Source organism: Globicephala melas, chromosome 10 (assembly GCF_963455315.2).
Source record: "Globicephala melas chromosome 10, mGloMel1.2, whole genome shotgun sequence".
Classification (NCBI taxonomy): Eukaryota; Metazoa; Chordata; class Mammalia; order Artiodactyla; family Delphinidae; genus Globicephala; species Globicephala melas.
This window is the reverse complement of record NC_083323.1, coordinates 18,166,918-18,190,705: the sequence shown is the minus strand read 5'-3', so window position 1 is coordinate 18,190,705 and position 23,788 is coordinate 18,166,918. Positions and strand designations below refer to the sequence as shown.

Below are 23,788 nucleotides of genomic sequence, written 5' to 3'. Positions count from 1 at the left end.
TACAATAAACTTGTGGACTGTATGGTGACTTAGAAAGTGATACACGCCAGGGAGATAGAAAAAGATAAGGATAAGGGCTTCCCTGGTGGTGCAGTGGTTGAGAGTCCGCCTGCCAATGCAGGGGACGCGGGTTCGTGCCCCGGTCCGGGAAGATCCCACATGCCGCGGAGCGGCTGGGCCCGTGAGCCATGGCCGCTGAGCCTGCGTGTCCGGAGCCTGTGCTCCACAACGGGAGAGGCCACAACAGTGAGAGGCCCGCATACCGCAAAAAAAATTTCAAAAAAGAAAAAGATAAGGATAAGAAGAAGCAGGAGTAGCGGGGTGGGAGCTTTCGGTACAGTAGTCTGCATAGGTCTCATGGAGAGGGTGGATTTGAACAAAGGCTTGAAGGAAATGAAGGAGTTAATCAAGTGGCTCTTTAGGGGAAGATTTTTCCCGGACTAGACAAGTCATGAAGGGAGAGGCATGCGTGGCGGGTGTGTGCTCCACCACGTGCTCTGTAGAGCTGGTGTGGTAACTGGTCCTGGAGCATGGCTAAGTCCTTTTACATAGAATAGGAAGCCTCAATCCATCCAATTTGCCCATGTCATGCTATGCCATGGACAACAAGACCAGTAGATCACGGAATGGACCATCTGGAATCGGTGACACTTCAGTTCTGGCCCAAGTATGCCTGTAGTTGTATGAATCACAACCGTATGCCTTTATATTTGCTCTTCAGGACTTCTGGTGGCCATGACCTTGTCTCATGTGACAACAAGTAGACAGGACTAAATTCAGTTTAGCATTTTAATGACTGAATTAGATGAACCACAGATAATCCATTCATCAGCTTAGGCATCAGCTATCAGAATGGTGGTCTATCATAACAGGCAAAGCACACGATTAGAGTAAGATTACCGGGCATCTGTTACTAGCTCATGCTAACTTACTGACACTGAATAAATCACTCAACTCCTTTAGGCCTCCATTTTCATATCTACCAAATCAAGATATCACCTTTTACCCAGTCTATTTCCCAAGGTTGTAATAAAATTTAAGATAATATGTGCAAAAGTATGGTGGAAGTTATAATGCACCAGGCAATGTTACTTACCCACTTCTGTGTCCTCAGAGCCCAGTATAGTGTTTGGCATTCCATAAATGTCTGCTGAATGAATGAAAGAATGAGTGAAATTTACAGTGTGATGGCAACTAAAGAAAAAAAAAATCATCCTACTAACACGACATATGTCTATACAATCAAAGGTATTAGGGAGTATTCAGGACAACTACCTATATAAATCAAGCCAAATAAAATATTACTTAGACTTTTACTTGAAGACTTTTTAAAGAGATTATTTCAAACCATGATATTAAACTACAGGCTACTCTCAGTTTAGCTTGTTAAGTCCTTTGATTCAGAAAAGTGGAAGCTATTCTTACCCAAAGCAGAGAAAGGAGAAGGGCAAAGAAAAAAAAAGAATTCAACATTGCTCAGCAGACGGGTACAAGAAACAGCTTAAAAAAAAAAAAAAAACAGAAGAATGTGGGTTTCTTTTTAGTAATTTCTATATCTGGAATATAAACAACTATCGAATTGTTTCAATGTTGACATAAGATATGAAGGAGAGAAGAAACTATATTGTGCTCTGGCCAAGATGTTTCAGGTGCCAAGAATTCTACCCAATTAGTACACAAAAAGAATATCGAGGAGAATCAACAGCAAGCTATTCCTATAATAAAACTGGATTCCACTGAAAATGCCTACTCAGCATAAAATCCACAAGCTAGGATAGAAAAATACATCTCTTCTCCTGGGAGACTACCTTTAATGCTACTTGAAATTATGAATTGAGATTCTGAAAGTCTGTTTTGTTAGTTCTGTTTGTTCCACCTTGGCCTGAATTTAAATTTTATCAAGGACCACATTTCCAGCTAGTTCTCTCTGATTTTGAAACCGTGGGTAATCATTAGTTAAATCCATTTCACCTGTTATCTGCCTTCACTAATCAAGGTCGTTTTAATTGTTGCTGCAAAATACTCACAAGTCCTCCAAGCTGCATGTAGCGTAAACGATAAGATGTTTGCCTGAGTCGTCGTCAGGAGCTTGAAGTCAGCTGCGTCTAGTTCGAGCTGAGCTGGTAAAGACCTGTTAAGACCACCGACTCTCCAACTGGGCATGCGCGAGTGTCCGCCCAGTGACCTTTCGAACTTGCGGAGGCCTGTAGCCTAGTTACACCTGCGCAGAATGTCAATTACCACCCCTTTTCCAATCAGTTTCCCCACGCTCCCCACGCCTCAGACAGTCCTGCTTCTTTGTTAGTTGTTCCGTAGATGCCCCGGAGCCGCTTGCCTTCGCGGAGGTGGATTTGAAGTTTGTTCTCCAGTTTCTTCGTTTGGTTGCCTTGCGAGTAAGCCCTCTCTTCGCTGCAAACCTCAGCGTTAGCGTTTTTTGGCTTGCTGTGCAGCGAGCAAGTCGAACCTGGTTCGGTAACGATTTCTCATGCTGAAAGTTTTCAGGGATGTAGTATTGTTTTCCCTTTTCTAAGTTTTTACTTCCCAAGGCACCATCTTCATTTGGAAAAATTCTACGAGTTCTTGGATTTGTTGAACCTACGTGAAGCAACTTTTTCAATTTTCTAGACAGCTGCTCAAGAGAGACCAACAGGTAGCTGCTGTTCTGAGCTCTCTTTCTTCCTTAGTCTAGCAAAAATTGCAGGGAGAATGAAAAATAAATCTTGACCAGAAAACTCACCTTAGATATCAATTTCTGGCCTTTTTTATTCCCCTGCAAAGCAAAAGATACAATTGATTCCCCAGTAAACAGGTTTGTTCTACTTCAGAAGCATAAGCTTTGACCCGTTGGCCGTCTCACAAGGTCCAGAAATATCTTGTTCAAGATTCAAGATCCAAAGCAGTTCCTGGAGATGATGTTTTGGCATCAACCAGTGGCTTCACACTGCCTGGGTTCAAGTCCCCGCTCCACCACTTACTAGCCTTGTGACCTTGGACAAGTGAGTAAACCTTTGTCTGCCTCTGTCTCATACTGCAAAATGGGGATAGTATATGATACTAATACCTCTGTCCTAGGCTTGCGGTGAAGACTGAGTTAAAAGTTTAGAATGTCTGGCATGTGTGAAAGGTATGTGTGTGTTTGTGATGGTGATGATGAGGACGCTAATGTTGGTGATGGCGAGGATGGTGATTCTCCCTCCTTGGAATGCTGGTCAGGGCACACGTGAAATGCTTTATTAGTCCAAGTGACCAAGGACTAAAGTCTCGGTAGCTGGCATGATGTAGAGAAAGGACCACTGACAACTCAGAATGCTATAGCCATAGGGGATGCACAACAGTATTACCCAGGAAGCGTCCCAGCCCCTCTTTTGCCTTTTCCAATACGGGAAAAGCCTCCACATTCCAATCAGGAAATTAATCCTCTCACCCAAGAGGAAACTCTCACCTCTCATGTTGTCACCGCTGAGGACAGATCGCGGGGACAGAGGAGGTGAGTACTAGTCGAGGGGGACATAAGGAGGAAGCAATGAGAGAGCAGGAGGGCAGCCCTGGGCAGGAGAAAGCCATTCCCAGGTCTTAAGTGCAGCGTAGTAGGGGATACTGGAGAGAACAAACTACCTATGTAGTATTGTTGATTTAAAATCCTCGTCTGGCTTCAGCGGTGCCCTGGCGGAGCGGACGGGCCATCCCGTCAGAGATACGTGTAACACGCCGTCTTACTGTGACCTAGGAAAGTCTGCCGAGGATGTCTTCAGCAAAGGATATGGGTTTAGCATGGTCAAAATAGATCTATGTAGTGGAGTGGAATTTTCTACTTCTGGTCATGCTTACACTGTTACAGGGAAAGCATTAGGCAACCTAGAAACCAAATACAAGATTTGTAACTATGGGCTGACCTTCACCCCAAAGTAGAACACAGACAGTACTTTTGGGACAGAAATCTCTTTGGAGAATAAATTGAAACTCAACTCAAGTTCATTAAACTCAAGGCATAAGTTCAACTCAAGGGTTGAAACTGACACTCGATACCATATTTGTCCCGAACACAGGAAAGAAGAGTGGGAAATTGAAGGCCTCCTATAAACAGGATTGTTTCAGTCTTGGCAATAATGTTGATATAGATTTTTCTGGACAAACCATCTGTGGCTGGGCTGTGTTGGCCTTTGAAGGTTGGCTTGCTGGCTCTCAGATGAGTTTAGACACAGCCAAATCGAAACTGTCACAGAATAATTTCACCCTGGGTTACAGGGCCGCAGACTACCAGCTGCATACTCACATGAACGATGGTATTGAATTTGGAGGGTGGATCTCCCAGAAGGTGAACAAGAAGATTGAAACATCAATAAACCTCGTGTGGACGGCAGGCAGGAACAACACACGTTTCGGCATCGCTGCTAAGTACAAGCTGGATTGTAGAACTTCTCTATCTGCTAAAGTAAATAATGCCAGCCTGATTGGACTGGGTTGTACTCAGGCCCTTCAACCAGGAGTGAAACTGACCCTGTCAGCTCTCATCCATGGAAAGAACTTCAGTGCAGGAGGACACAAGGTTGGGCTGGGATTTGAACTAGAAGCTTAATGTGGTTTTGAATAAAGTATCAGCTTTGTCCCTGGAGGTGGTAAGAAATGAACCCACTATGTTTTGGCCTTAAAATTCTTCTGTGAAATTTCAAAAGTGTGAACTTTTTATTCTTCCAAAGAACTGTAATCCTCCCCACACTGAAGCCCAGATATCGAGTCCATCCTAAGGGAGGTGCTTGAAGGCATGCCCGGAAGTTGTCATGTTCGTGCCACATTTCAGTTCAGTCCCGCAGTGTTATTTTCAGTGTGTTGCTCGGCGACGGTGTAGTGTCATGTTACAAAGGAGATGACCTGACCCTCCAGTTGTCCACACGTCCTGCACCACTTTTTCATGACCTTGTAATATATTGGTCTCTGTGCGATAGTGGAATCTTTGGTTTTGCATCAGAGTAAAATAAACCCAACACATTTGGGAAAAAAAAAAATCCTTGTCTGAAAACAACTTTGAATGGTTAAGAGACAAACTATAACAATCAGCAAAAAGGAATATGGACCGCAGTAGAGAAAATGACATGCCACCCCGTGAGGGACACACAGATCAGCAGAACTGTGTCAACCCGGGACAGAGGAAATCCAGAGCTACCTCACAGCTACACTGGGCTAAGGGTGTAGATTTGTGTAGCTGTTGTCTGTGACATTAGCATATTCTAATAATAATATTAAGAATGGTTGAGCACCCACTATGTGCTAGGCACCATTTTAAGCACTTGTTCATTGCAGGGAGGCAGTGGTAGGGATTTGAAATAACTTGAAGAACCTCTGTTCATAGCAATCGAATGAGCCTCACAGAAATAAAACTATTCAATTCCTAAACAAATCCACGTGTTTAGAAATGTTTCTAATGCAACTAGTAGATAAAGTCTATGAACAGGTCCTGAACTGCGGAATCCCCACGGCCCCTGGCAAGCAAACTTCTACATTCTGGTAATTTAAAAATGCAACATTCAACCTGCTAAAATCTAGGATAGTATTTCCCTAGTATTGCAAGAGCAATAGAACATAGATCTGGAGGTGCTAAGGTTAGTTTGCAAAGAGAAAACATCCCTTGGTCTAAGAGTTCTGGAAAATACTGCCTTAAGCAAAGTTGAACTGTTTTTGTTTGGTTTTGTTACCTTATGTTTTACTGAGGGATGTCTCAGAACCTTTAATGAGCTAACCAGCATGGTCAATCCCTAAGAAAGGGATGGCAGAGGCAGGGTTTTCCAAATTATCTGATAGAATTCTTCCCCAGCACCCCCTGCAGCATCTTCCACAACTATTTAGGAAATGCAAGTATGGTTCATTCTCCCCCCTCCAGGAATCTAACCCATTCCAAGACCCAGACACTTATCCATGTTCTTCAGAGAGAAAACAATCAGAAAAAAGCTTCCAATTTCTCTCCTTCACGTATTAGTTAAGGTAACACAGCTGCTATAACAGATTAACCTCAGTCTCATTGACTTCACACAATAAAATGTTTTCCTTAAGCAGCAGTCATCCATGAAAGTGGAATCACCTAGGAAGCTTTGAAAAATACGATTTCTGTGCCCCACCCCCAGACGTACTGATCTGATTGTTCTGAAGTAGGGTAGACATTGGAAAAAAAAAAAAAATTAAGCTTCTCCAAAATTCTAAATGAGGTTGAAATCCACCGAACCAAGGGATTGTAAGGACTTCCTCATCTGGCGTCTTCTCATTCAGACCTTTGGGTTAGCCTCTGAAGGGCTCATCTGTACCAGAATTTTCTTGGATTATTGATCAATATAATGTAATGTTATTTCAAAAATCCAGAGGGAAAGATTTTGCAGAGTAAGGATTATTTAACCAAAGCTAGTCTCTAACTGCCAGTCTCCCAATCGACTCAGTGTCATGAGATGTACCCTCATAAGCCTGTCTTGTTGATTAGCACAGACGTTATCCTTTGTGTTACTCGGCCTGACAGTTTTCTATCATGTCAATGAGATCGGAGCACCACCTGCTATTTATTCATTAGCTATTGTTTTAAGCAGTAGAGGGTAGTGGTTAACAGTACTGGATCTAGCGTCACCCAGTTTGAAAACTGGATCCTCACTTACTAGCTGTGTGACCTTGGAAAAGTTGTTGCCTAACCTCTCTGCCTCAGTTGCCACATCTATAAAATGGGGAGAACAATCCTATTTCACCAAGAATCATGAGGATTAAATAGTTAATCCATGGAGAAGTCTAACATAGTGAGAAGCACATAGTAAGTTTTCAACAAATGTTGGCTATTGTTATTTTTCTTACTTTCAAATGCAGGTCTCTGCTCTAAGCTGCTGGGGACACAGAAGATGAAGGCTAGCCCCTCTCTGCAAGGAATTCACAACTGGGCACAGGAGACAGACATATAAACCAGAGAATTATGATGGATATGACTGGGCTTTTGTAGAATGATGCGCAAAATGCTGGGAAGGTCTCCAAGATGATATTGGAGGAGCAGGACAGGAAGCCTTCTTGGAAGAGATGCCATTAGATCCGGGCCTCGAAGGGTAAGATGAGATCTGTAGACTCAGTTATTTGTTACTGAAGTGACCTGGAATAGGGGAGAGGATGGGTCAAAAACCCAACCAATGGCATCTGCAAAGAGACATTTCTTTGTGGTAGAGTTTGCCACCATCCTCGTCCAAGTCAAGGACCCGGCCTTCTGCAACATCCCCTCCATGCCTGGAACTGTGCCCATTTATGGGCATCCCTGCTTAAACTGCCTGATGGCAAGCTCAGACCTTTGCATTCAGGGGGAGAGGCCTGCAGTTTTCCATGGTATGGCTGCGTGAATGTTGGCAGGGCCTGGGGCCAGAAGTAGGCAGGACCAGAGGCGGATGGGCAGGGCAGTAGGAGGCAGGAGCTTTTTCTTGGGAGTTTCATAAGGCAGCAAAAATTCCGGCCCCTGTCTCTGCCTGAGCGCCTTGAGGATATCCTGTCACTGAGCCAGACGTGTATACAGTTGAGAGTGGCCGATTTCACCACGACCCCTAGATTGGCCATTTTTCCTGTCTAGAGGCAGTTCTCACAGATCATCTGTTTCAATCCAGGAAAAGGAGAGGAAGAGATTTAAAAGCAAACACTGAAATGAGAAAGAATTCACTGGGCGTTCATCAGACTAAGTTAATGTAGCTAAATAGTCCTGACAGGTGCCTGACGTGGAGAAGAAGCAAATATTTCCTCACCATGCTACAAATTTTAATACTTCTTTTTCTTGGATTGGCGGCACAAACTCTCTGTTCCCTGCCTGAGACTGCAGAGCAGGTAAGATGAAACTTGCGTTTTTTTTAAATGTGTTTACGTTCACGATTGTGTACATACGCTTTTTTGCTTTCCTACGTTGTGCTAGGTAAATGGTACTATCTGGACTTCACAAAATAGAAAGCTTGTGGAGAATAGGATTCTAATGGGGATCTGTCCGAAGGGGTGCTAACCCTGTTCTATTCCTGCGTTAAAATGCCATCGTTGGGATCTCTGATTTAAGTGCTAACATCCCTCTATCTATTGTGGATTTTGCTATCCTTTTTGTCAGTCTGCTTTACTGAATACCTCCCATTGCATCATTCTGAATGTAGAAAATAACAATGGCTGTAGAGAGCTGAGTAGAGAGGAGCTCTGGGGAATTCCAGGTTGGGTGATAACTGATTGAGAAACACAGTGTCAGCAAGTGTGTCAGGAATCCATCCATCTGCCTACCGCGAGTTGAGCGGAAGTACCCAGGGCAGTCGAATAGCCAGTCCTCGTGAATGACGCCAGCACTCCTGCCTGCCCAGCAGGCTCGTGTGAGCTGTCATCCTATAGCAGGTTCAATACCAGTTCTGCAGCAAGTCCAGGCTAAAGGAGGGTATGTGAGGGACTCTCTTGGCAGTCCAGTGGTTAGGACTCCATGCTTCCACAGCAGGGGGCATGGGTTCAATCCCTGGGTGGGGAACTAAGATCCTGCATGCTGCACAGACAAAACTAAAAATAAATAAAGCGGAGGTATGTGAGAGGCAGTCTGAGTGATTTATTTAAAATGTATTTCACGAGATAGGATTTCTGCTCTATTAATAATAAAACATAACCATGATTCTGCATCTGTGCCAGGCAATTAGTTTTACATACATATATACTCTTCTTTCATATTCCTTTCCATTATGGTTTATCACAAGATACTGAGCATAGGTCTCTGTGCCGTACAGTAGGACCTTGTGATTTATCCATTCTCCATAGAATAGTTTGCATCTGCCAACCCCAGGCTCCCAGTCCATCTCTCCCCTATCCCCCCACCCCCTTCGCAACCACGATTCTGTTCCCTGTATCTGTGAATCTGTTTTGTGCCAGACACATTTTTATCAACACCAGTTTTACTCCAGTTGGCTATACTCTGATGAGGTTTTTCACTGAAACATTGGAAGATGGCATAAGGGTTAAGTGCTCCAGCTATGAGGTTAGATAGGGGCACGTTTGAACTGGGGCTTCTCTTTGTTTAACAGCTATTTGAGGACCAGTCACTGCTCCATGGCTTACTAGCTGTTGAACCCTGAGCATGTTACTTGGTCCCTCTAAGCCTCAGTTTCTCCCCATCATTGCTCCACAGACAGCAGTCATTATCATCCACGTCACCACCATCATCATCATTGTGGAGTGCTTGCTTTAGTATACAAGTCAGGCCTTGACTGATTTTAAAGCTGAGTTTACTTTTTAGACGGGACTGTGTGAGAGAGAGAATGAGCCTTTCCATTGGAAAAGGACAGTCTGAAGATCGAGGGGTTCCTTGAAGAGAGAGTATTCTGGCTTACTAAGAAAAGAGAAAGTACTGTCACCCCATAAACTTGTCCAAATGGGAAACCCTAATGTAAAGAAAATCCTACTTAAAAGAAGCGTAGGTATGCCCTAACCATTAAAGGGAATCAATTCAAACAATATCTAAGAGCGGCTTTTATTATTTCACAAAGAACATTCTAGTGTTGTTTTGGTTCATAATGATCACCAAATGAAAGCTGCCAGTAAAAACAGATTTTGTTTTCTATACACCACTGTACAGTATGGGGAAGAGCAATGACTGATCAAGGAATCATAAGGCCACTAACTGACAGTGTGACCTTGGGCAAGTCACTGGACCTACCCCCACCTCAGTTTTCTCCCCACTAAAATGAGGATGATGATACCTCCCCTACTTGTCTTTAGGTCAAGATCAGATAAGATGATGCCTTTGGAAGCGTGCATAACCATATATTGCCCTGTAAATGTAAGCTTTCTTCTTAGGCAGCCTTTACGTATTTCAATGAACTTAGAAGTAGTTATTTTCCCACCACCCGTAACCTAATGCTGGGCCCAGGGGATAAGCTGTGGGATGACAAAGAAATAGGAGAAGTGGTCCTCTCCAGCAAGGGGTTTTTAAGTGGAGAGAAAGACAACAGAATGTGCTCCACTGTCCAGCCATAGGGAGAAGTCGAGAAAAGGAAGAGAAATGAGTGTGGTTTTGTGGACGTGGTGTTACACAGGGTGTTGAGGTGTGGATAGCCAAGGGGAGGGGAAAGAACACTCCGATGAGGAGAGGCAACAAGCCAAACACAGGTAAGAACAGAAATGTCACAGGAACAAGCATTTATGGCCTATGATATTCTAGATACTGGACTAGGTGATTTGCACGTGTTATATCACTCAGGTCTCAGTAACCTGCAGGGTGGTTATTCATATCCCCCCTTTACAGATGATGGCAAAAAGTAAGGAATTCATTCAAGACTGTATGCTTAGCAACATACAAAAGTTGATTCTAAACTTAGGTCTTCTGAGCCTCAAGTTCAGTGTCTCTTCATCCTACAAAGCTGCTGCTTCTTAAGCTTGATGGGGAGATGAAGGAAACTTGAGAAAGAGGATCATATCCATGAAGGATCAGCAACAGGATCGCGCACAAGGGATCCTGAAGACGAGGCCAAAGAGTATCTGTGTCATTCATTTTAACAGTGAATTCTCTGCCACCTGATGTTGCCAAGTGATTATTTCTAGTGTGTCTGTGATTTCCCACAAGTCATTCATTCAGATGTCCATTGACAGACGAATGGACCAAGAAGATGTGGCACATATATACAATGGAATATTACTCAGCCCTAAAAAGAAACGAAATTGAGCTATTTGTAATGAGGTGGGTGGACCTAGAGTCTGTCATACAGGGTGAAGTAAGTAAGAAAGAGAAAAACAAATACGACATGCTAATGCATATATATGGAATCTAAAAAAAAAAAGGGGGGGCACTGATGAACCTAGCTGCAGGGCAGGAATTAAAGTTGTAGACATAGAGAATGGACTTGAGGACACGGGGTGGGAGGGGGAAACTGGGGCGAAGTGAGAGTAGCATCAACATATATACACTACCGAATGTAAAGTAGTTAGCTAGTGGGAAGCAGCCACATAGCACAGGGAGATCAGCTCCGTGCTTTGCGATGATCTAGAGGGGTGGGACAGGGAGGGTGGGAGGGAGACGCAAGAGGGAGGGGATGTGGGGACATATGTATGCATATGGCTGACTCACTTTGTTGTACAACAGAAACTAACACAGTATTGTGAAGCAATTAACTCCAATAAAGATCTATTAAAAAAAAAGTCAAATATTTACTAAGCACTACTGTGTGCTAGACGCTGCTCTAGGTGCTTAAGGTACAGCAGAGAACAAGACAGGAAAAGATCTCTGCTCTTACGTAACCCACGTTCTAGCTGGATTATCATCAAAAGATTGCAAACATCTTTGGAGCAGGAACTGTATGCTTCACAGCATTTAGCACCCAAACTAGACTATTCCTGTGGAATCAATGCTGAAAGAATATTCTTGAGACCTATTGATCTGTGATCAATTAATCTTGAATAACCTGCTTACAATTTCCCATTTGAAAAGTGTACCCTGCCGTATACTTCCGGTTTCGCATTTGGATATGTGTAAATAGCGACATTGCTCTACTTTGCTAGACTCCAGACTTGAGATCAGTTATGGCAAGTGGGTGGTAGAAGCAGCACCTTCCCTTGCCCACAGCCGTGGTAGACATTGCTTGTTGATTCCAACACTCCTTGCAGATAAGAGGGAAAGACCCACCAGTCATTACCAATCAACCTCATTGCCATCCCTGTCGTTTCATTTACATGAAGCTAATGGAGAAGATTGGTCAACCCAGGCTCTGCTAATGGGACTTGATTTTTTTTGTAATGTTTTCACAGGCAAAAAGATGTGATAAGAAGTCTCGCCTTACAATTAGGACTGAGTGCCGATCCTGCTCATTCAACTTTGGAATGAAATGCCCAGATGGTTACACCAAGATTACCAATGGCACCATAGGGATCCGAGATTGCAGGTACCCATTATGAGAAAATATGTGTGCTGGAGTCTTGGAACTCAAAGGATTGTGAATCCAAATTGAAACCTCCCAATTCAAAAACTACGAAGCGGGCTTCCCTGGTGGGGCAGTGGTTGAGAGTCCGCCTGCCGATGTAGGCGACACGGGTTCGTGCCCCAGTCCGGGAGGATCCCACATGCCGCGGAGCGGCTGGGCCTGTGAGCCATGGCCACTGAGCCTGCGCGTCCGGAGCCTGTGCTCCGCAACGGGAGAGGCCACAACAGTGAGAGGCCCGCGTACCGGGAAAAAAAAAAAAAAAAACAAAACTACGAAGCATTTCCATGATTTTCTCTTACTCTAAGGTTATATTGAACCCAAACTTAAGTAACTTACAACTATGACCTTGAGTCTAAAAAATATATTACAATTCATGTTTTCATACAAAATTGCACCAAAATATTCTGCCTTCATCTTGCCCTTCTTTATTTTGAAAATCTGGGGTTTGTTTCCTTTGGAAAAGGTTCTAGTCAGAACATGTTAAAAGCCTTGGGTCTGATAGTCATCTTACAAACTAGCTATGCACCCTGATACTAATTAGAACCCAAAGAAGGGAGACAAAGGAATTACAGCTTTCTTGCATTGTATGTGAGTGTAGCATTTTTGAAGCCCTCTTATGATTCAAAGCTCTCATAATTCAAGGTTAATCCTTGCAAAGGATGACAAGCAGTTCTGCCTGCCAGCTCGTGGATGCAGCCATGCAGCTCAAACGCAAACACAAATTTTAATTTACTCAGTCTACTAATTCAAAAATTAGTACTCAATGAGTTTGTTTTTAATTCAGGGGTGAAGAATTAGAAGAATTTTGTGTAAAATGAAACCATTAACACTGTGAGATCACACTGTTTTAAATTCACATTTGCTTAATGCGACTGTGCTATAGCCTAAAACCCCAAGTCATCATTTTTAATAGACGTTTCCCAACATTACCTGGCCTGGAATTAGCAAGCATACACAGCAGTTAACCACTTAGTTACCAAAGTGGGCATACATTTGTAACCAGATCCCCTGAGAAAGTACATCAGAAAGCTTTGGGGTTCAAGGTTAAAATTATATGGGGACTTTACTGAGAACTCTTTATACTGATTTTTTTATTTTCACGGCCAAAGTGCGTATTTGGTTGTGTATCCCACCCCACCTTCCCCCCACTTCTCACACACACAGCAGATAAGATTATTGCATTCAGGCTGTCTGTTTTAGAATTGAGAACTTTGATCTGTCATTCAGCTATGCTGAAACAAACCCAAGACTGGTGTTTTTATATAAATTTTTTAAATTGTAGTTGAACTCCAATGTTGTGTTAGTTTCAGGTGTACAGCAAAGTGATTCAATTATAAATATACATATATATATTCTTTTTCATATTCTTTTCCCTTATAGTTTATTACAAGATACTGAATACAGTTCCCTGTGTTATACAGTAGGTCCTTATTATTTATCTATTTTATATATAGTAGTGTGTATCTGTTAATCCCAAACTCCTAATTTATCCTCCCCCCTCCCACTTTCCCCTTTGGTAACCATAGGTTTGTTTTCTATGCCAGGACTTGTTCTTGAGGGGACAGTTTGGTTCTCTCTTGGGCTCCCCCTGTCCCTTTCTTTGTGAAGAGATGTCCCTGCCAATATGCTCAACCTTTCAAAGAAATCATCAACTCTATCTCTAACTCGACTGCCCATAAAGCCAGTAGCTCTTTGGTGAATCAGCTACATTCCAGGGACTGGTTTAGGAGCACAACCTTGAACTCACCATCACACTATTCTTAACAGCCCCATAGTAAGAAATGATATTCATGGCTCTAGATATACTGAAGTCAAGTCCTAGAATAAGTCATCCATACAGAGATCCCTGTAAATAGACAAGCATTTAACCTCTGTAGACTAGCTATTCCAGAACTGTTCCTCAGCTGGTGGTACAAAAACGGTTCTAAGGAACTCACGATTATAGCAAGAAAACCGTGGCAAATTTTGCTCACTACATTACAACACCTCTCACAGAAATTTTCTATCTATGGTATATGCAAAACATGTGCAAATCCTGAATGGTCAGTTTATTTTAAATCCCCAGGTACTGTGCATCACAAAACTCTTGATCTTTCCCTTCTTGCATTGGCTGCTAGGACACTCAGTGACAAGTCTGAAGCCCACCTCTAGTATGTGCCTAGAACCTAGCATCATTTCTTTCATCTACTAACCTCACTTCTAACATTTTAGATATCTCACCCTTACTTTCATCCTTCCTGATTTTTTCACGTTTCTTACAATTAAAGATGAATCATGATCATGCTTTATTTTACCTAGGAAGCAAAATGTGCTCAATCTACATATTTTAAAATACACGCAAGTATAAAGGCCTAAATAAAAATCTATGGAAATCTCGCTGCCCAGAGTTCACTGTGTTGCCCTAATTATGGGTTAATGTCCTCTCTTTACCCTCCAAGGTACACCTTTGAGGTCAGAACATACTCGCTGTCTCTCCCTGGATGCCGCCATATCTGTAGGAAGGACTATCTCCAGCCTCAGTGCTGTCCAGGCCACTGGGGCCCAGACTGCATGGGTAAGTGTCACAACACTTTCCTTTGATGGTATTTGGTTCTCAATGTCTTGTTTTACAGAAAATCAAGAGGAAGGAAGCCTGATAAAAGAGAATGTTAGCATCTTTTTCTAGAAATTTCCATTTCCGTCTATATGTAGAAAATCTTTCTAGCCCTGTCAGCTTTTATATCGATATCTGCTTTCCTCCATTTAGAGATCTCTCTTTAAGACAATTCCTTTACAAGTCAGAAAAGGGGACAATTGAAAGGATATCCATTTCTATAAAAAAGATTATTGACCATAGAGAGGAAGTAAGACTGCTGGGCTATTATAACCTCAATACAATTTTCTTTAAGAAAATATTTGATTACAATACCTCAAAGACTGTAGTTATTGTTTAGCAACCAAGATAATCATTAACTCTTCTAAAACTTTGTCTTAGGATGCAATATCAAACTCTGTAAAGGTCAGGTTCCATTGTAAGAAAAACCACTAATCAAACCACTAATCAAACCTGAGTCAATGGTATAGTTAGACTCCTCTGGTCAAGCATAGCATCTGTCAGCTGAAATTGAACTTCTATCCTGATTAAAGATGTTAACACTCAAGTAGTGACTAAGTCCCTGATATGACGTGCAAATTACGTGAGATCCCTTTTGGGGCAGGAGTGATAGTAAAAATCAGGCGTTTTAATCATGAATTTACCATTTGTTTTCCATCTTCTAAGATGTAATGAAAACATCTCCTTAAGGATGTAAATACTTAAAGGGAGAGATTACTTCTCTTTTGCTTTGTTTTTCTCGTTGAAATAACATAAGCAAATTGTACACAGCTTGTAAAGTTTAGAAAGGTTTAAAGAAAGAAAAAATAGTGACCTGTATTCTGCCGCACATAGAAAACTATAAGTAGTTTGGCTTATTTCCTTGGTGTTTTTCTTTTTCCATATGGCTTCTAAATAGTTGAGCCCACATTATATGCATAATGTTTCCTCCTATTTTCTTAACTAATGATTAAATGAATAATAGTATCCATTTACTCCATATTGCTGACATTAGGTAATAGAGAAGTAGTTGGCCTATATAATCATTTCATTCTTAAAGCTAAACTTTAAGTTAGACTTTTTTATCCCCATTTTTCCTATGAGGAATCTGATTTAAAGATGATCTCTGTCTCCTTCGGGCTGGTAAGTGAAGCAAGTTCAAGTTCAGGGCTTCCTGGCACCAAAGCCTGCTCTCTTTCTACTCTGTCCCACTGCCTGGAGCAGAACTTGTCTTAAAAAAAGAAAAAGAGAGAGGTAGAGTCCCCAACGTGTTTCTAATTTCTCTTTTGTTCTGTATTTTGTATTTTATTTTTTCCCATTTTTTAATTTTTTTATTATTTTTTATATAAATTTTTTTATTTTTATTTATTTATTATTTTTGGCTGTGTTGGGTCTTCGTTGCTGTGCGTGGGCTTTCTCTAGTCGCAGCGAGCGGGGGCTACTCTTCGTTGCGGTTTGCGGGCTTCTCGTCGCGGTGGCTTCTCTTGTTGCAGAACACAGGCTCTAGAGTGCGTGGGCTTCAGTAGATGTGGCGCTTGGGCTCAGTAGTTGTGGCTCGTGGGCTCTAGAGCACAGGCTCCGTAGTTGTGGCACATGGGCTTAGTTGCTCCGCAGCATGTGGGATCTTCCCAGACCAGGGCTCAAACCTGTGTCCCCTGCACTGGCAGGCGGATTCTTAACTACTGCGCCACCCGGGAGGCCCCCCATTTTTTTAAATTGAGGTATAGCTGCTGTACAATATTATATGTTACAGGTATACAATATAGTGATTCACAATCTTTAAAGGTTACACTCCACTTAGAGTTATAAAATACTGGCTATGTTCCCTGTGTTGTACAATAATTGTAACTTATTTTATACCTAATAGTTTGTACCTCTGAATCTGCTACCCCAGTATTGCCCCTCCCCCCTTTCTTTTCCCCCACTGGTAACCACTAGTTTATTCTCTATATCTGTGAGGTTGCTTATATTCACTAGTTTGTTGTATTTTTTAGACTCCACATATAAGTGATATCTTACAGTATTTGTTTTTCTCTGTCTGACTTATTTTGCTGAGCATAATACCCTCCAAGTTCATCCATGTTGTTGCAAATGGCAAAATTTCATTCTTTTTTTATGGCTGAGTCATATTCCATTGTGTGTGTGTGTGTGTGTGTGTGTGTGTGTGTGTATACACCTCATCTTCTTTATGCAGTCGTCTGTTGACGGATACTTAGATTGCTTTCATATCTTGGTAATTGTAAATAATGCTGCTATGAATATTGGGGTGCATGTCTTTTTCGAATTAGTGTTTTTGTTTTTCCCAGACATATACCCAGGAGTGGAGTTGCTGGATCATATGGTAGTTCTGTTTTTATTTTTTTTGAGGAACCTCCATACAGTTTTCCACAGGGGCTACACAAATTTACATCCCCACCAACAGTGTACGAAGGTTTCCTTTTCACCACATCCTCGCCAACATTTGTTATCTGTGTTTTTTTGGTGATAGCCGTTCTGGCAGGTGTGAGGTGACATCTCATTGTGGTTTTGATTTGCATTTCCCTGATGATGAGCGATGTTGAGCATTGCAGTTTCTCTTTTGATTGGTAGGTCCCTTCAGCCTTCCCAGTCAATGTCTGGATTATGCTCCTTACCCTGGAAAGGTCAAGGTTTTGGGGTTTAGGATACCCTGGCCCTTCTGTGTTAACCACTCTGCTCTGTTTCACCCCAGCACACGGGCACTTTATGTTTCAAAGCATTTGTCACATCAGAATGAAGCGATTAACCCAGAGTTCACGAACTTTTTTAGCATCAGATAGGGTCATGGTCACATCCAGTTCATATAGTCATCAGAATAAAATTGAATTTTTTATTTGCTTTTCTCTTTCTAACCCATGGAAACTAATGTGATCTTAAGTTAATTAGACACACCGTAGACAAGAAAAGGCTTTGTCTAAGATGCAGTAATGAAAGTGAGCACATCCAGCGTAGTGAATGACAGAATGACTTGCTGCTTCTCCAAGTCTCCTGAGCTGTCAAATGCGGGTAAAAAGTCCTACTCTACAAAACTCTAGGAGGGATTTTAAAACCTCAATATAGAGGAAAGTACTTAGCGGAGTCTATAACATAAAGAAGGCACTCTGTAGACATTTTATGAATAAATGAATGAGCGAATCACAATCAAAACAGACCTCTGATCATGAGAGGCGAATAAAGTGACTCCCTTTCCCTGAGCCCTTCTTAAACAGTGGGTTACTCGAAAACATAGGCGCAGCCAACAGGATTCAGGATCTTCAGTGGGTTTCATGCATCGCTCTGGGCTATGCAAAAATTGTGCACTACTCACCCCTACAGTCAAAGGAGTCTGCAGGGTTCCTTGAATGTTCAGGTCTTTCCTTGTGATAGGTCTCGAGGCCAGAGAAGCAAAACGCGAAAACCAAGGCTGTCCTCTCATTGGGGCAAAAGGGCACTTCCCTTTATCTTCATCTGCCAAACGTACTAAATGTCTCAAAAGACTTCCTTCCTTTGGCTCAGGAAAGAGATCAATGCTCTACTCTGCCACGTATTTCGCGTCTCCCACTCTGTGGTGATGACAAGTGAGATCTTGGCTATCGCTGTACATCTCTGCAAGGATAAGCCCATTTTGGAGCTGCTGACGTATGTTCATCTTCCTTTTTGAGGAAGCACAAGCTCTGGAATAGCCTTCTTTCCAAGTCAAGGGCAGAACCCACTTCCTTTCTGATGCACTGACAAAGACATTCACACTTAACACCTCTGGGTTATTTATTTTTATTTTTTTTTCTTTCCAGTACGCGGGCCTCTCACTGTTGTGGCCTCTCCCGTTGCGGAGCACAGGCTCCGGACGCGCAGGCTCAGCGGCCATGGCTCACGGGCCCAGCCGCGCCGCGGCATGTGGGATCTTCCCGGACCGGGGAATGAACCCGCGTCCCCTGAATCGGCAGGCGGACTCTCAACCACTGCGCCACCAGGGAAGCCCTGGGTTACTTTTTAAATTATTTTAATAGTACCTTATTCAAAACCAGAAAACTCGACGATCAATTCCGAAAACTTAGAAAACAAAGAGAAGCACAATGAAAAAAATTAGTTATCTTCTAAAGTTAGGAATAAGGCATGAATTCTCACCTGAGGAAAAAATATGTCATCCTGATGTAAGGAAGGTGTTTCTACTCAGGTTTAACTTGCTTTTCCCTCATTGAAACTTCTACAGCTTTGTCAGATCTGCATATGGGAGTCTCATATGTGTGTTATTAGCAGAGAAACATATTTTTAAGCTTGAAACTTAAATCACATTTGAACAACCAATATTCTGTTTCAGAGGAAATACTTTTTTAAAATTTGAACATCCCAGTTCTTTATTATCCCATGGTGAACGGTAACAGATCTGTGCAAAAACTCAGAGTAATGGAAAAAGAATGTGGGCAGAGGGTTACACAGAAACTTGATTTTGGCCAAAGCAGTCTGATTATTTCAGAGGAAAATGGTCTTGATGCTCTGTGAGGCCAGTGTCATCAAATTATGCACATTTATTTTTTTGCATCATGTTATTTGCATTTCCAGACCTCTTTTTCTTTCCTCTTGTATGTTCCCTGCCGTTCACTGCCTGGGTTGCAGAAAATGGACTACGTGGATTTGAAACCAGTCTGTGAGGCATAAATAATGCTGAGTTCACGTGAGGAACCTATTTTCACAACAGTTTCCCAGGCAGACAGTTCCAACCAGAGCTATCAATGGAATATTTACCATTTTTAAAAACCAGGACATAGTCTCTGCCTAGCACTGTGCACCAGGCTTTGAAACAAAGGTGGTGACACTAGTAGCCACTTCTGGAGTTCCTGGGAGATAAAGTTACAGGGAGGTCCCTGGCCTCTTCCTGGCCAGGAAGTTCATTATCTGCCTTTAAAGGAACAGAACAGCTGATGATTTGCTGACAGCTTGTCAGGGGTAAGCCTCCTGCGTGAGCAAAGTCACGATGCAAGAGACCCCCAGAGTAGCAGTGACCAAAGGGAAGTGTGATAATTATTGAAAACAGCCTTATCAGCCGCTTGAGCCCTCCACCAGGCCTTAGAAACGTGCCCTTCGAACAGATTCTGGAAGAGCTCTTTCAAGTGTGGTTGCTGAGAATGTCAGTTTTTACCATCTTTTTTTGCCTGATGGGGACCTGAGGTGATAGAAAGTGATTTGAGAAGCAGGAAAGAAATGTACACTTTTACTTTAAACTTTTTATTTTAAACCCGAACAAGTTGTTTTCATAAATTGTTAAAGCATTCAGTTTAGGACAACACATGAAGGACTCTGTATACTCTCACATTCCTGCTGTCTTTTTTCCAAAGTTCCTTCCGGGCTTGGCCAACTCATAAAGGTCGAGCATTTCTTGAGCCCCTACTGCTAGCTGCACATAATCACCTATATGACAAGCCCAGTCCGTAACCCCAAGGAGCTCACAGACTGATGAGGGAGAGGGACACAAAAGCAGATGAGGAGAAACAGTCACACTTGAGGGTCCAGGTGAGGACTCTGGGACTTTGAGGGGGTTTGCAGCTCGCCCAACGAGAGCCAGCTAATAAGTGCAGAGCAGGGTAGGAAACAAGGGCCGTCCCACTGCAGAGCCCCAGCTCCAACCTGTCCCTGTCTCCTTACCCAAACACCTGGGTGTGTGGCCAAGTCAGCTGCTGGGAAGGCAGCCCTCCCGCCATGAGCCTGCTCCTGGCAAACTTGCTTCCATTAGCTGGGTGCCTGTCCCTGCATGGAGTTGATTCCATGACACCCGAGTTCCCCCTAGTTCCAATCTAGCCCTGAGGGGCAGTGTGGTTTTACTGTAAGATTGTAGACCCTGAAGTCAGATCGCCCGGCTTCCACTCTCAGCTTTACCACATTCTCCTTCTGGGACCTTGCAAGTTACTTCCCCTCCCCGCCCAGTTGCCAGATTTAGCAAGTAACAATGAAGGATACCCAGTTAAATCAACTGCAGATAAGCAACAAATATGCCTACAGTATTGGGGACATGCTTATTCTAAACATTTATTCATTGTTTATCTGCAATTGAAATTTCACTGGCATCCTATATTTTATCTGGTAAACCAATCTCTCAGTCTCGGTTTTCTCACGTGTCAATGGAGATGGTGATGCTGATACGACTACCTCCAAAGGCGGTGCTGAGGACTGAGTGAACTCGTACGTGTAAAGAACGTAGGATGCGCCTGGCAGGTGGTAGGCATTCAGAATATGCCACTTACCGTTTCTGTCTTTTGTGGTTCTCAGATCACTGGCTGGCCTCTTGACTTCAGGAGGTGTGTCTTGGATTGGTTTTTTATTCTAAGGTACTGATCTTATGTAGCCTGGCTTAGTGTTAAGGACTCAGAATCTTGAGTCAGGCCTGATCACAATGGTAGTTCCAACCGTCACCAACCCTGTGATCTTGGGAAAGTTCCTCTGCTCTCTGAGCCTCAGTTTCCTTATCTATAACCTGGGGAGGAGGACGGGAATGGTAGCTTCCCGTACGGTTGTTGTCAGAAGGAGACCGTGCATGCAAACTGCTTAGAAATAGTAAATGCTCAACAAATCCTCTCCGTCTATTATTGAGCTGATAACTATCTCCCTGCTCAGTTTGGTAAGGACATTTCTGTGCATCTCATTTTTTATGTAGCTTATGATCCCTTGGGTTTATTACTTTTCTTTGCACCATTGTCTGCCTTTCCGTGGACCCCGTGGGTCACCCTGATGCCTCAGGTCAAAGCAAAGGCCTACCCCTTCAGGAACGTGGGGACAGTAGGGGCTTAGTCCGCTCGAGCTGCTATAACAGAATACCATAACAACAGACATGTATTTCTCATAGTTCTGAGGACTGGGAAGTCCAAGATCAAGGTGCCAGCAGGTCCAGTTCCTGTTGCGGGCCCTCCTCCTGGCTTGTCGACAGTTGCCTTCTCTCTATGCCCTCAAGTGGCAGAGAGAGAGCTCTGCTCCCTCTTTTTCTCATAAGAGCTCTAGTCCCATCGCGGGGTCCCCACCCTCATGATCTCGTTTAAACCTAATGACGTCCCAAAGGCCTCCCCTCCAAATGTCATCACACTGGACGTCAGGGCATTAGCATACGGATTTGGGGGGCATAGATATTCAGTCCATAGCAGTAAGCATTCACTTTGCCCTTTAGCCTGCTGACTCACAAGCCACTGGCAGAGAGCCCTGGCCAGAACGAGGAACACGCTGCAGAGAAAGCCTCCCATCCCCTGCAGCATATGTGATGTTAAGGCTGAGGAAAGCCCCAGGAGACAGCAAATTCACAACCGGCAGACACCCAATGGGCCCTGAGTGGAGAAGGCTGCTCATTTCAGAGAAGGAGGCATTGGGGCACCTCTCGAGAAATAAGCCCGAAGCCCAGAGGCTGCCTCATCAGCCCCTGCCTGCCCACAGCGAGAGGCCGGCAGGCCCCTTTCTGTCCCAGCTAAACCTTCACTTTCTTGTGAATAAACAGAGAAGACGTTGCCAGCTTTGAAGATGATTCTAGGCACTTAATGAATGTTGAATTCATTAATTAAACGAATGGCTTGTAAAACACTTGAGCCATTTAAAATAATTATATATATAAATATATAATTTATATATAATTATATATAGTTATAATTATATAAAATAATTATCCATACAGAGAAGCACAGTTACAAGCCTTTAAAGTCAGACAGGGCTGAATGGGAATCGTTATCTCTGAGCCCAATGGCCCTGTGTGACCTATGTATGCCGCAGTGTCCTCATACGTAAAATGGTGAAAATAACCACTTCACAGGGCGAAGATTAATAGTTCACAGTTGTGGAGATTAAATATACTGAGATAATAAGTGTAATGTTCTTGGCATTCCACCCAGGGTCTAGATTGCTAACAATAACAATAATAATAACAAACAAGGACAGGACAGAAAGGAAAAACAAGTCATACTGGTCTTTCTGAGACCAACATCTGGCCCAATGGTTTGCTAAATGGTTATTTGGACCTGAAGAAATACTTCCAGTACATTGATTTTCTTATAACCACACTAAAGTATTCAAATGAAAAGATTTAGAGATTGAAGGTAGGAAATTGTATAACTTACCACGTGTTTAAAACCAGCCGTTTCTGATTCTAGTGTCCTAGTGTGTTTTCCTTTCCAGTGAGTATAATCTACGGAAATGGACACCCCTGAGGTCTACATAGAAGTAAAGTTTAATTATTTATAGGGACATTGACCACCTTTTCCAAATCTATCATTGAAGCACACAATCTGCTAATGGATTTTTTTCATTTATTCTTAAGTCATAATTTACATACAATGAAATTCACGCTTTTTGGTGGACAGTTATATGAGCTTTGACAACCCTAAACAGTTGTGTAACAAGCACCACAATTAAGATAGAGAACAGTTAGGTCATCCCCCAAAATTCCCTTTGTGGTCAAGTCCTCCCCCAACTCCCCACCCCTGGCAAATACTCATCTGTTTTCTGTGCCTATCATTATGCCTTTGTGTCCTGTAATCAGACTCCTACAGTACGGACCTTTGTGAATCTGGCTTCTCTCCCATAGCATAATGCATCTGAGATTCTCCATGTTGGTACATGTATCAGCAGATCATTCCTTTACAGTGTTTCATGGTCCACCATTATGTGGTTCTACCCAGTTTATCTATTCACCAGCTGAAAGACATTTGGGTTTCCAATTTGGTGCAAGAGTAAAGCTGCTATGGACATTCATGTACAGGTTTTAATGTGAACATACGTTTTCATTTCACTTGAGTAAATACTTAGAAGTGAGAGTCTTGGATTGTATAGTGAATGTACTTTAACTTTATAAGAACTGCCAAGATGTTTTCCAAAGTGTGTGCATCATTTTTTCATTCCTACCAACGTATGAAAGTTCCAGTTGTTCGGTATCCTTGGTAGTACTTGGTATAATCAGATTTATTTTTCAATTTCACCCATTCTGATAGGTGTATGGTAGCATTTTATTGCAGCTCATTTTAATTTGCATGGCTCATGTGCTTATTTGCTATTCATACATCATTCAGGTTGTTTTCTTACAACTGAGTTTTGAGAGTTCTTTAAATATTTGAGATTCAAGTCCTTTATTTGATATGTGATTTGTAAATATTTTCTCAAAGTCTGTGGCTTGTCTTTTCACTCTCTAAAGAGTGCCTTTTGAAGAGCAAAACATTCTTAATTTTAGTGAGGTCAAATATTTCCATTTTTCTTTTCTAGACGTTGCCTTTTGTATCACATCTAGAAATCTTTGCCTAATCTAATGTCACAAAGCCTTTCTTCTATATTTTCTTCT

The 23,788-nt window shown here is 42.5% G+C and overlaps 1 protein-coding gene and 1 pseudogene across 1 annotated transcript in view; both read left to right on the top strand.

The window, feature by feature from the left end:
* Window positions 1-3,771: 3,771 nt before the first annotated feature.
* Window positions 3,772-4,576, top strand: LOC115852587 (voltage-dependent anion-selective channel protein 3-like; annotated as a pseudogene).
* A 3,155-nt stretch (window positions 4,577-7,731) lies between these two features.
* STAB2 (stabilin 2) overlaps window positions 7,732-23,788 on the top strand; it is a 158,325-nt gene continuing 142,268 nt past the window's right edge. Inside the window, exons 1-3 of the mRNA XM_030856195.2 lie at window positions 7,732-7,821; window positions 11,749-11,882; window positions 14,360-14,475. Of these exons, the coding sequence (XP_030712055.2) occupies window positions 7,744-7,821; window positions 11,749-11,882; window positions 14,360-14,475 (328 nt within the window). The 5' untranslated portion in view covers window positions 7,732-7,743. The remainder of the gene's footprint in view (window positions 7,822-11,748; window positions 11,883-14,359; window positions 14,476-23,788) is intronic.